Below are 13142 nucleotides of genomic sequence, written 5' to 3'. Positions count from 1 at the left end.
TTATTACAATTATTATTTGACAACATGTCAAAAATCTTATGAATTTTCTTGAAAAGCTTTATTGTTATTATTTTTTTCTTTTATTTGTATTAGCAATAACGTAGGCTAATACGATATAATGCAATGACAAAGTGTTGCAGTAACTTTGGAGTGTCATATTAAGATGATGAAATATTGTAGCAAATCACACTCTTTCACTAAGGAAGTGCAAGAAAAAACAGTTGCTGGAAGTTACATTGTAATGTCTTGTATTTTAGCGGTAGAAAATAAGCACAGCTGTATCCACTCTTTGGATGCACCCTATTCATTTGTTGCACTGTTTTTTTACCGTGGGCAAAATCGCTGAAATAAGTGTTTGGAAAGTAGCCTCCACCACCAATACAATTCTGCTAAACAAAAAAATGTACAGATATAAATGCCAATATAAGGAATAGACATATGTCACAAATGGGACAAAACTGATACAAGTCAAAAGAAAATCCAGCCTCAATTTGCTGTTGAAAGATTAAGGTCTCCATTTCTGTCATTTGGAATACTCATAGGCCTATATATTGTGCATAGCATGCTTTCGGCCTGACCCCAGAACACATTGCATAGGCCTCATTGTAATCGTTGAAAACTCTGAATATCGAAATCCAGCTAAAAGGGAATGTTCTTCGTCTAGAGTTCTGGCAAGGCTCTCTCAGTTATGAACAAATGTTCTTCCAGTAACATTAACAGAATGTTCACTAAGTTATCTCTAGTAATGTTTTGTAAAATGTTAGCACAAAAAAAAGTTAATTAAAAGTTGTTAATGGAATGTTTTTCTGAAATGTTTTTAAAGTAACATTCCCATAAATGCTAAAATGTTCCCTTGCTTAACCAAAAAAAACATTGAACATTCAGAAACCTAATGGGAACGTTAGCAAAATGTTCTTAGAATGTATTTTTGTTAGCTGGGAAGGTGCGGTTACATTTACCAAGTATTCAAGTATTTTCTCAGGGAAACATTTTGTAATTTCGATAGGAATTCACAGCATTGAGAATTTCGCATGAGGGTGAAAGATTTGTAGACTTGCACAACGGGTTCAAGTTGGACGTTCGAATTCACATTAACACTGCTTGGTTTGAAAGTGACTTCTGTGAGCTGTGCTTCATATACATTGCTACACTATTGACAGTAGACAATTGACCTTTTGCCCTTGAAATTTCACTGATGTCACAGCATGTGGCCACCGATTAGTCGAAACGTAAAATGTGAAAAGAAGGTTAAGAAGTGAAAAGGAGTCACCAAAACAATATTAGATTCTGAATGTCAAATAGAAATATTTGTGTCAAATTCCAGCAACAGGCTGAAAAGAATACAAAATAAAAAAGGAAACTGAGTTTTTGTGACCTCACATTGTGACCACATCATGAGTATCCTGGAAGCTCATGGTGAGATCACTGTGAGATCAAATTGTTGACTGTAAGTAACACAATTAGTTACTTTTATAGTAATGCAATATTGTAATGCATTACTTTTACAAGTAACTTTCCCCAACTTTTTTAATTTTTATTGTTGCATTCATGTCGATAAGGAGACTAAAGACTAAAAACTTTCAAATTTAAATCTGTACTGGCTGCACTGGCCATTAACAATTATATACTTCTATGTTTACCAAAGGTATTATGAAAAAATTGAAAACCACTAATCTCAGGCTTTTTGTTCTGGAAGTCTCATCTGAAAGAGAATTATCAATATTTATACTGGTCATGAGTAAATATTTACCTCTAACATATTCTCCATCTCCATACAATTATTTAATCATCATCTCGTTGCCAACATCATAAACAATAGGAACATAAATTGTGCCATATTTTGAAGGGTGTTTAGGGGGGGGGGGGGGGGGGGGATATTATTTTTTTTAAATCTCAGAAATACTGAGCTAGACCTCATATTGCCAGAAGATGAAAAGTAGATTTTAACAAGTAAAGAAGTTGTAAAGATTCCCTCCAAACAATGTCAGAAATTGGCTTGGTAAATTGGTAAAACGGAAGCAACTCTTCAGAACTTCAGGTCATGATCATTGGTAACATGCCACAAGGCAATATCTTTTGCACGGATGTCAAAATAGCCAGGATTCTGTAATACCAATAAGCAATGAGTGTTTGCTGATTTGTTGTTACACAAAATATATTTCCTGCAATTTTATTTAGACTAGCTGTACCTTGTAGTCGTCATTGGTTGCAGCTTCCGGAGTCCCGAATATGACTTTATTAGCCCATGTCTCATCTCCAGCAGGATCATTTGCAGCATTGCCTTGTTGGCTTGTCCAGCGGTCACCTACAGTGCATTGAGCGTGTATGTTGTTCTCATGCACACTGGCCACCAGTGTCCAGCCTCCCCCATTGGTGGTCATGTCACAGTACGTTTAGTAAATCTCATTGTTTTAGAGAGCAAGTTGTACAAACCATCTGGCGAACATAGTCAGGAGCTGAAATGAGTGTGTTGTGCCGAAAGTGATCATACGTACCCTTTTTCTTTCCATGTTTCTTTAGTCAACTAAAGTTCTCGTCAACTTTTTGCAGTGACTTTTATCACATCCGGGATATCGGTTGTAGGAAACAACATTCTGGAATTTACAGATGAATGAGTGATAAAACATTTTCAATTAGTTAATAATGTTTAAATGTTGTTAATTATCCCACTAAAACATGATTTAACGGTCAGTCTAATCTTTAAATAAGTTCATTTACCATCAGTTGCTTCTTTATCAAGTCACCATAAAAATAAAGAATAAGAAATATTGTTTATTTTTCTACTCTTTTGCTTTGAGAGATGAATGTTTCATTATGCTACATATGCTGAATATTTGGTTCACTACACTTACTCGATTCATAGAGTAGAACGCTGAGTGAAAAGCACAAAAGGAGGAATCCAGCTGACTGAATGAATAGATCCCTGCACAATGAAAAAATAAGGTAACACAAATAAACACTGCGAAAAATACAATTCCAAGCTTCCAGCCCACTTCATTATCAGTCTCTGAAAATGTTGAGGTAAAATTAACCTGTTGAACAACATGCTTTATAAACAACAGCACAAGTTAAATCATTAAAACCTCTTTAATTTGTATAATAATAATAATAATAATAATAATAATGTATGTATAAACCAATTTCAGAGAGCCCAATATGTTGGATTTCTTACTTAGGTGGAGATTAGACAGTATGTCAGACGAGGTTTAAGTTTATTACATTAGAGCAAATCCTTATATGTGGAAAGCTGATTCAATCTTCACCGGTTGTGGTAGATTGCACAAAACTGATAAGATGAAAGATTCATAAACCCACACATTCCATAAAGGCTGCAGAACTTAACTACCTGACATGTATGATGACCAGAATTTTCACTGTGGCCTTTCTTCCTCATAAGACTTTGAGATAGCCAAACTGCAAAGGTTCCAAATGAGTAACACAATAAACAAATGTGTTCTTATACTAAAATATCATTTTCCAAATTCCAACATGCACAGTCAAACTCATAAATGCACTAAAATACACTACCGTTCAAAGGTTTGGATTCTGTGAGATTTTTTAATAAGACTCCTATGCACACCCATTTATTTTATTAAAACTACAGCAAAATATTAATATTGTGAAATATTATCACAATATAAAATATCTGATTTATGTTTTATTATATAATCAAATGTAATTTGTTCCTGTGATGGCAGAGCTGAATTTTCAGCAGTCATTACTCAGTCTCCAGTGAAACATTATAATATGCTGATGTAATAATTTAAGACTTTACTGTCATCAATTTAACGCATTCTTGCTGAATAAAAGTGTTGCATTTCTTTTTTTTTCTAAATGACTGATGTCAACGACAAAAACTTTTTTTAATTTTAAAGGTGATCCGATTCTATTCAGTGAGTAACTTAATCCCAAAAAAATTATGGATATTGTTTCTTTGTGTTTTTAATCAGAGGTTTTTACCATTCGTACCACAATCATATAAGGCCTGCTCAAATACCCACACTTGTGGTCTTTGCACTAGACCACTTGTCTACATGACGTATTTCCTGTATTTGGTTCAAATGTTCAAGTGCGCGTGAAGACCGCAAGAGTGTGCAGAACTTTTGATTACCCCATAGGACACACTTAGGGCAGTTTACACGACACCGTTTTGGTATGGTGTAACATGTTAATATGTAAACAACAAAAACGTGAATCTCTGAAAACAATGATATCATGCACATACGTATTAAGTGTTCAGTCTTCAGCAGCAGAATACAGCGTTTTTAGTTATTTTCATTAGAGCAGTCCCGCTCAACAAAGCAGGAGTCTCTGTCCTAGAAGAATCTCACAAAAGAAAGAAATTGAAGTTAAAAAAGGGAGCAGGGCTGTAACAGTGTGTGAATGGGGATCATCTTGACAATGGTGTCGTCTGTAGCCGTGGAAAACTTAAAGAAGAAAACATCTCCGTTTTAAGCATTGTCATGTAAACGTATCCTTATAGTGTTGTAAAAATGCCACTGTTTCGTCTCGTTGTGTCTTGGTTTGTGTGCCTGTGTTTCCTTTCCATTTAGTTCCTGTCTCCTTAGTTACTGATTCAAAGCAGACGGTAGGCTACATTCTTTAAAACGTCTTCTTCATTCGGGTTCGAACAGCGTGAGGGAGCGCAATAATGACCGAATTTTTGCAGATTTTTCTTTGCCGTCAAGTCAAGTCACCTTTATTTATATAGAGCTTTTTACAATACAGATTGCATCAAAGCAGCTTCACAGTGATAACATGAAAATAATACAACAACGTTTGTTTCTAGAAGAAAATTGCATCATCGTCCACCTTAAGTAAGGCAGATCAATAATATTGTTGAATAATAAATGTCTCCAACTAACCAAGCCAAAATCCAAAGCAAACAGTGGCAAGGAACCAAAACTCCATCAGGTGACAGAATGGAGAAAAAAACCTTGTGAGAAACCAGGCTCAGTCGGGGGCCAGTTCTCCTCTGGCCAACGAGCAAACAGTATTATGATTCAGGCAGCATTACAAGTCAGACTGGATCAGAACAAAGCAATTCGTTACATCGCGAGACCTGATATCACACAAAAACCACCATTCAACCCGAAAAAAGTCATATAAATTCCGATGACTCCGAAGCTTTTCAGTTAAAGGAGAACTCCGGTCAATTTTAACATTGAGCTCATTTTTTTGTAAATTTGGAGTGCTGTCAATACAGAGAACAACGACAAAAATCGGTGTTGCCTACACTGTGTTATCCTCTTTTTAAAATGTGTACCCTGTTGACTTCAATGGGGCAAGTTTTAAACTTAACCAGTTCTTAGTCTTAACATCCTTGATATGTCATACAAGTGCCCAGCCATGTTAGATGATTCCTTCAGAGTGAACACGAGTGAATCTGACTGCAGTAGATGTGAAAGATATGAATAAAAATGATGTTATATCAGCCAGCGCACATACCTGTATTTACATCCTGTTTTCGGTCGAAGTCCAAAGTAGTCGATTGTCGAGTTCACGCGCATAGGTTTAGTTACCTATGATCACGCGCATGAACTCGACAATCGACTACAACAATCGAAGTTGACAGCACTCCAAATTTACAAAAAAAATGAGCTCAATGTTAAAATTGACCGGAGTTCTCCTTTAAGGTAAATTAAGCTACAAAAAAAACCCAGCATGGTTCCGCTTTAAAAGAGTTCACCACTTGGGGGCATCCACTCAAATCAAAGAAATTATTTAAAAATCCACTGCCATGTTCACTTAATTGGGATATTATAACGAAAAGGTAACTAATGATCTTCATCTTTAAACATTGTGTTTAGTATTTTATCTAGAGGTGTCAGAAATGTACTGCATAACAGGAATGACGAATTAATGATTCCATGGTGAATATTACTTTTAAAAAGGTCAAATGGCTCAACAAGACAGCATTTCACATCATGTAGTTGGACAGCTGGGTATACTGATAAAATATTGGCCCATTTCCTGATGTGGTAATCGACATGGTTAGCCGCCCAATTCATTGGACACAGTTATGAAATACCTTATGTTTCTGCTCTTGACTTGAACCTGACCAATGTCAGGCACAGTTATTGCACACACAAAAGCCTCTCTAGAAAATAATGTGGCCAATACAATGTAAAATGGTCAGCAAAATCTGTCCACACAGTGGGCAACTATAGGCATTGATTTTCATGTAAACTGACAAAAGAGTATAGGCCAATAAATAACGATTCAAAAAAATACATATAACATGACATTTATGACTTTTTGTGAAATATAATTATTTTATTTATTGAGGTCAATTGAGACCACCTGTAATTTGAGAACAACCGCCTTAAAAGCGACAGCAATAGAATACAAAATATCTATATAGATAACAGTTGACAGCAGATCTAGTAATTGATGTGTGATTATGTGCACCAAAATCAATAACAAAAAATAGTAATTATGTGTACAGGGTGACAAGCATGTGTCTTTTAAAATGCGCTAGATTTAATATCGAGTCCAGTGGCAACACATCATGAGCCACGATGGGCCCCAATGTGAATCCAAATTAAGCATGCAGAAATGTACATGAGCAAGCAGTAAATAAGTGCACTCTTTTGAAGCCAAAAAAAAAAAAAAAAATATATATATATATATATATATATATACTCATTTGACTTTGGGAAACTTGAATGATTCATCTGATATTCATTCATTGGGCATTATGTTTCCAGATTGCTTTAGTTAGACTAATAACAGAGCAAACACAATGTTAACATGCTGGACTAGAGAAATTATTGGACATCCCTGATGTTCAAAAGCTTCTGGCAATAAAGGAGACCCTGAAAATGGCAGAGAAATACGAAAATGTAGAAAGTAAGTGAGCTGTTTCCATAACTAGAGCAGCATTTCTATATTCCACTGGGACGAAGGAATCCGTGAAAACATCATCCTCCCTGAGCAGCTCCGTTCTTCAAAGAACTCTGGCTCATTGCAAATGCCTTCAGGGGCGAGTTCCTCGATTTTAATTCAGGCGAGTTCCACAAAATTTGAGATATTCTATTACATCAGCCAGTACTCTGTACAATTTTAGTAAAGACCACGGGATTTCAATATGGGGTCCTAGGGGGATGCTAATGGGTCTGTGGAAAATGTAAAAAAATAACGACTCTACAAAATGTATATTAACAGTAATAAATAATAACCAAATCATATTTTAAGAGGAAAAACTGAGAAATTTGCTTTTACAGTGCAAAACACAAACCGCAATGCCAAAGGATACAATATGAAACAATTTAGTGACCAGACGTAACAACTAGACAAAAGATGTCTTGCATAAGATAACTAATCATAAACTAAGCTGAAAAAAAAGTTTTTTTGGTTGCCCACATTAAATAGTATTGTTGCGTTTCATACAGTCGGAACTTTCACATGCGGTTTCAAATCAAACAGCTTTCTGTTGGTCAGCAAATCCATGTAACCAAACTGAACCTGTGAAATCTGTGTTGGGAAATTGGTCGCCTGGATTCCTATTGATATAGATTTTGCAGTGAAAATACACAAAAAAGGCGATAGAATCAGATAGAATACAGTGCTGCAGGGAATGACGCATTTTTGTGGGTCAAAACCCGGAAATAAGTAGCACTTCCGGTTCCATCGTCCTCAATGGGTTTTTAAAATGGGGTTTTGGTTAAATGCCTGAAATAAGGTCTGTGGATAATACACGTTCAAGATATTTCCTTGTTTTATTGTATGATAAAGTATCAGTAATACCCCTTGTGATTTTTTTGTGAGCTTTTACCTGATTTGAAAAAGGGGGTTGTCAGGGTTATTAAATGTTATCAGAAGAACAGGTAAACTCATCTACACACAAGTTCATTTTCATAGTCTTGTTGTGTTTATAATAATGCGCGTGCATCCTATTCTAATTCAAACTTTCAGGGAAAATGTTTTTTAAATAGTTCTGGAAAGCATGGTCATGTGGCCGTGTAGGCCTACCGTTTATTACCTGGCCTACTGTTTAGCTTTTTCTGGCGATTGTAGGCTCCAAAATACATAAAATATGATCACTTGTCAAGATTATCATGATGAACAAATGGTGTAATCAAATGTTTGTTGGTCACTCACTTAGCTTTTTTTCTCTCTCTCTCTCTCTCTTTTGTTGTTGTTGTTGTTGCAATAATACAAAAGCCAATGGAAAAGTCCTAGTGGGTCGAGGGAAACAGGGTGATGCTAACTTCCGGTGCTGATACTACAAAAATACATAATCATCAGAATTAATTAGAATTAATTAGACAACTTTTTCTACAACTCTGCGCGTTTGATCGTAACAATGATTTTACCTGTCAAGAAAAAGAAAGAAAGCAAGCTCAGCAACCATCAAGCGCGATTCTCAGCTCCCTCCAGTGGTGAAAAGCCAATATGTTCACTGTTATCTCGCTTCTTTTTCTGGCCATTTCTTTTTCTCTATCTTATTTTTAGGATATTTTGCTTTGTAAGCCGTTGTTGGCAGATGAGAAATCATAAACTTTTCTCAGACCCCTTCTTATTTAGCTAATTAGTGCTGTCACTTGCAACACATTTAACCATGGGTTAACAAAAAAAAAATGTATAGGCTATCCAGGATAATTTACTGGTGATAAAAAGTTATGTAAAACCAAGCTGTGGAAATGTAAAAGAGAGAGATCAAAAGATGCGTGAGAGGACACTGCGTATGTGACTGAAGTGTATAAGGAATGTAATTGTATCTTTTACCAGCAGGGTGCAGGATTGCAAAAGAAACGTTATCCCTGTGTATTGTTCAGTATCAATATTATGTGCAAAAATGTATCAAACAGCAAGTTCAAGAGTGAAAAAGGAAGCATAACACAGTTTAAAGGTGTTTTAATGTCAAAATCAAACTTTTACATGTCACATACCAAACTTTCAAACCATTCCAACCCCATTTGATTTGTTATTTGTAATAACAAACGCAATGAACGCATTAATTCCAGGAAAGAGAGAGAGAGAGCGCTTCAAAAACTCCTCTTAGCATAAAAACCGAGAAATAATAATAAAAAATAAAACATTTTCCTCACAGGTGCAGGATTAAAGACCGTCAACATGCCTTTCAGGTTAAAGTTCAGTGGTCATTTCTCTACAGGGTAGATGTAAAATGGCGGATGTTCTGCAAGTACATGAGTTCAGTGTTTATCTCATAAAAAAGTTCAAGTGAATGTTACGCTTTAGACACAATGTTATTTTTTGCCCTTCCCATCCCTCCCCGTTTTGCAGTAAGTGAGCTGAACTGTTAGGTAAACGTGCAGTAAAAAAAGAAGAAAAGACACGGTTTCATATGCATAGTCCGTTATGCACCCCATACTCTACACTATTTACAGACTGCTGTATAACAGCATATTTAACCTATAATCCTGGCAAAGGAAACATGCCATCTTTAGAGACAGATTCCCTTTTATCAAGTCCTCCGGTTTCACAAACCCTGTATAGGCCAGTCCAACACTTTCCTCTCATCCAGGCACTGAACCACAGGTTCTGGGCTAGTCTTTTTTTTCAGGTAAGTTTGTGCACCAGTGCTTCCAGTAAAACCAGAAAAACTGGACAGATTTTGGCATAGATGGACTGGAGTCCACCAGTCCCGCTCCAGACCCAAGGCTGTTCCGTGAAGTGAAAGGGATGAGTCTGCGATTCTTGCCGTGGGAAGCCAGGAAACACACACACACACACACTTCGAGAACCGTCGCCAGGTGCGGTGTGTCTGAAAAAGGGAAATGGCGAGAAAACAGGCTCCCCAAATGTATGGCCTTGTGAGGACAAATCGGAGCGCAGACTAAAGCCGTGGACACACACTGAATCTCAAGTTTCCTGAGAGTTGGTGAAATACATGTCAATTTGCTCTTATCAATCAGATTGTACTTACAACGCATAACAAGAGCTAAAAATGCCATTCCTAAACTCAATTTGAAAATTCCAGAGGATTGATGGGATGCCAATTGTGGCGAAGACCTGGACGAGGCTGATTGACAAATACTTATTTGATTAGTTTGAACTGTAATACAGGTATTTGAACACCTACATTGTGTGTGTCATTTCAGGCTAAATTAAAGATCTAGCTCTCCTCTGCGACTTTTGCGCACCGACCTCGCTTTGCATTCACACACACTCAAACACGCTCCTCCTAACGAGGCCATGTCCTCAGAAAAACAACAAAATCTGATTCTTTCTTATTTAACAAAATAAGCATTAGCTTATCGTCATGCAGTGTTGCCTTTAAAGAAATTTGGTTTACATATGAGCTCTACTTAAAAGGGATGAGATACAGTATATTTGTTGTTTATAGTATAGTATAGATGTATCTAAACATTGTTTAATGCCCCTGTGTATGCACTTTACACAGATGATTAAGTTATTCAAATACACTTCAGTGTCTTATATACTAGTTGAAGATCAAGCAGGCAAAAATGCTACATCTACTTTCAAAAAATCGTTTCTTAAAAAAGCCTCAGGTATGCCAAACATGTCCGTTTATACACAGTACATACACACTTGTACACACATCTGCACTAAATGGATATAGACATGTATCTCAGTGTGTGCCTGTTTTTGTGCTGTGCACATGTGTCGCATGATTTAATTGGCTGATTGAAACTCTGAGGTCTGATGGGATGGTAATGTAACAGTCATTGTGAAAATATCAGAAAATTCTGAAGCACTAATGAGAGCTGTAGTATATTCCCATATCTGTAAAAAACAAAAAAAAACAAAAAACAAAACAGGAAACCAAGTAGCTTTACAAATGATAAAAATGAATGACCAGATTTTTCTTTTCTTCTAATTTTTCTCTAAAAATCTGAGATGAAAGCATTTACATGACTAGTGTGACTGTAATTAAATAACTGTACCGGCTCAGCAACAGGAAACTACTTAGATTAAAATATGATTGGTTAGGATTTCCTATTTCCTGATGCTACATGGTTTTATTTCCATAATGTGCCACAATCGCATCCTTTTCTGTGGCCTGTCACCGGATTTTGTCCTCCAACCCCCACATCGCCCCCTGTCTGCGGGAGCCCTAACATGCAAGTGTTTGCCATTGACAAAGTCCGACCAAGTTTATGAAAGAATAAACGACGATTCACTTTTTTTTCTCCTCAACTTTGATATTTTGCATCTAGAGAAATGAATTGATGATGATTTTTTTTTTGGCAAGGAGAAGATGCCTGTTTTGAACAGGTATGTACTAGTCTCTTAATGATCCTCCTGCTCCGATGCCGTGAAGTTGCTCAGGCCGGTTCCCGTGGCGTGAGGGCTTGGCTGGAGCTCACAGGTACACTTCCCTGCGAGACAGAGTGAGGCACGAGCTGGTCTTATAGTCGCCCCCCGTCCTCGTTAGGGGTATGACCTCTGGGGTGTGTGGGTCTTCTTCTTCTAGACGACGGCCAAAGCCGGCGCTGCTGAACGTGTCGTAGGACGCCGAGGTCATTTTGCGATTCAGGAGATTGCGGTTGTGGTCGCCCATGTTCCTGTTCCGGTCCCGGCGGCTGAGAGTTCCAAGTGGATCTCCGTTTGTAAGCGAATCCCGGACCTCCTCGCTTCCTCCGCTGCTTTTATCCGTACCCCCGTCTCCGTCGTCCTCTCGGTCGCTGTCGTCCTCCGTGTTGTTGTTGTTGTCGCCGGGCGAGGCAAAGGTGGAGAGTTGGGGTGTTTCCATGCGTCTTCGTGGTGACGGTTGCACGGGCATCCAGCAGGTGTCAGAGTGACCAAACTCATCACACTCTCGCGTGCACTTTCCTGTCAGAGCCACGTCAGGGAGCTGCCTGGGGTCTGAGGAACAGAGACAGAGGCTGTTTTAGGATATCCTGTCAGGGAACTGTCTCAACTGAAATATGCGCAGGTCATAGTTCAACATTTTTTGTTCAGACTGTCAAGTTTTAGACACTCGTGATGTCCCCGGAGAATGAATGAATGTCTATCTACAGTGGCGTCCTAAGGTCTGGGACCGTGTTCATGTCAGGTTGAGTACTGCGGTAATTTACTGCTTTAAAAAATGCGAAGGAGGACAAACCAAACCAAAATGAGAACAAACCAAGTACTAAAAATGTTAAAAATGTTAATCTTTTGATTGCTAAGAACATAATTTGTTATGGTACTAATATGGTATAGAATTAGAAGAAAAAATTGGCTTTTGAACCTCAGTCTACACTGTAAAAAATGTAATTTCAATGGTAAAATACTGTCAAAATTACATGTTAGAACCTGTTAATTGGTTAATGGCAAGTTCCCTTTTTACTGTATATGGTGAAAATAGATCTAAAAGGACATTTGAAGTCATTTTACAGTAAAATACTGTTAAACTGTTAAACAGTGAAAATTATATTCCCACAATTCCCTGCTTTGAGACTTTATATCTGATGGCAATTTATTTAAACAGTAATGTTTCTTGATAGTTTTTGTTATCAGATACGTTCATTTGGGTTTTATGTTACATCTTAGGTTGTTTCATATTTATTGCATTTTTTGTGTCACGTGTGGTATCACGATGGATGTTTTTATATTTATGTGCAACGAAAATTTTCATTTTTGAGCTAACTATCCCTTTAAAGCGAAAGCGGAAAACGACATAGCCTACTTTGAAATTCTGTAAAGCATGTCATTTTTCACTTTGTGGTCTCAGACCTTTCCCACGGATTACTTTTTACCATTTTCCACATGCTCCTCCTCGCCTACGCTCCCTTCTGGTGTCGTCCTTTCATATCCGTCCTCAGGCAGTGGTAAAGATCCCAGTCTGGGTCCAGAGGAGCTCTTGCTGCTCGGGGTCTCAGAGTCCTCCACCCCACTATCATAGCAGCCTTGATCCGGAGCCTGACTCACCACAGAAAATGTCACTCTTCTGAGAGGCTGTGGAGAGACACGGGGAGACATGGGATTAAAACATGATAGGTGACGGTAGGTATTACATCAATAAGGATTATCTGTATAAGACATTTGATTGATCTGATTTCACAATGATCTCTCATTGATACTCTGTGGATTAATAAATAAACATGTACAGTATCATTATACTAAGCAATGGCACTTGATTATCACAAAGACTGGAGGGCTCTTTTAATTTAATTAACCACAACACCCTGCATAGCAACACCCTGGCAACCATCCAGCATTATATTAGT

At 37.5% G+C, this 13142-nt stretch overlaps 2 protein-coding genes across 2 annotated transcripts in view; both read right to left on the bottom strand.

The window, feature by feature from the left end:
• Positions 1–153: 153 nt before the first annotated feature.
• On the bottom strand, positions 154–3353 carry itln1 (intelectin 1; the record flags this gene model as incomplete). The annotated part of the gene is given in 8 exon segments (XM_079615694.1): positions 154–197; positions 329–386; positions 549–621; positions 2034–2104; positions 2190–2393; positions 2397–2410; positions 2413–2436; positions 3347–3353. Coding segments are annotated over 8 exon segments (495 nt in total).
• Positions 3354–8842: 5489 nt separating this feature from the next.
• The window catches only part of pcdh7a (protocadherin 7a), a 32951-nt gene continuing 28651 nt past the window's right edge, over positions 8843–13142 (bottom strand). The window contains exons 3-4 of the mRNA XM_079614856.1: positions 12672–12870; positions 8843–11796 (exon numbers count right to left, since the gene is read on the bottom strand). Coding sequence (XP_079470982.1) covers positions 11294–11796; positions 12672–12870 — 702 coding nt within the window. The 3' untranslated portion in view covers positions 8843–11293. The remainder of the gene's footprint in view (positions 11797–12671; positions 12871–13142) is intronic.

Source organism: Phoxinus phoxinus, assembly GCF_949152265.1.
Source record: "Phoxinus phoxinus genome assembly, chromosome: 6".
Lineage (NCBI taxonomy): Eukaryota > Metazoa > Chordata > Actinopteri > Cypriniformes > Leuciscidae > Phoxinus > Phoxinus phoxinus.
Note: the sequence above shows the minus strand (reverse complement) of the source record. Positions and strands in the feature narration are given on the sequence as shown.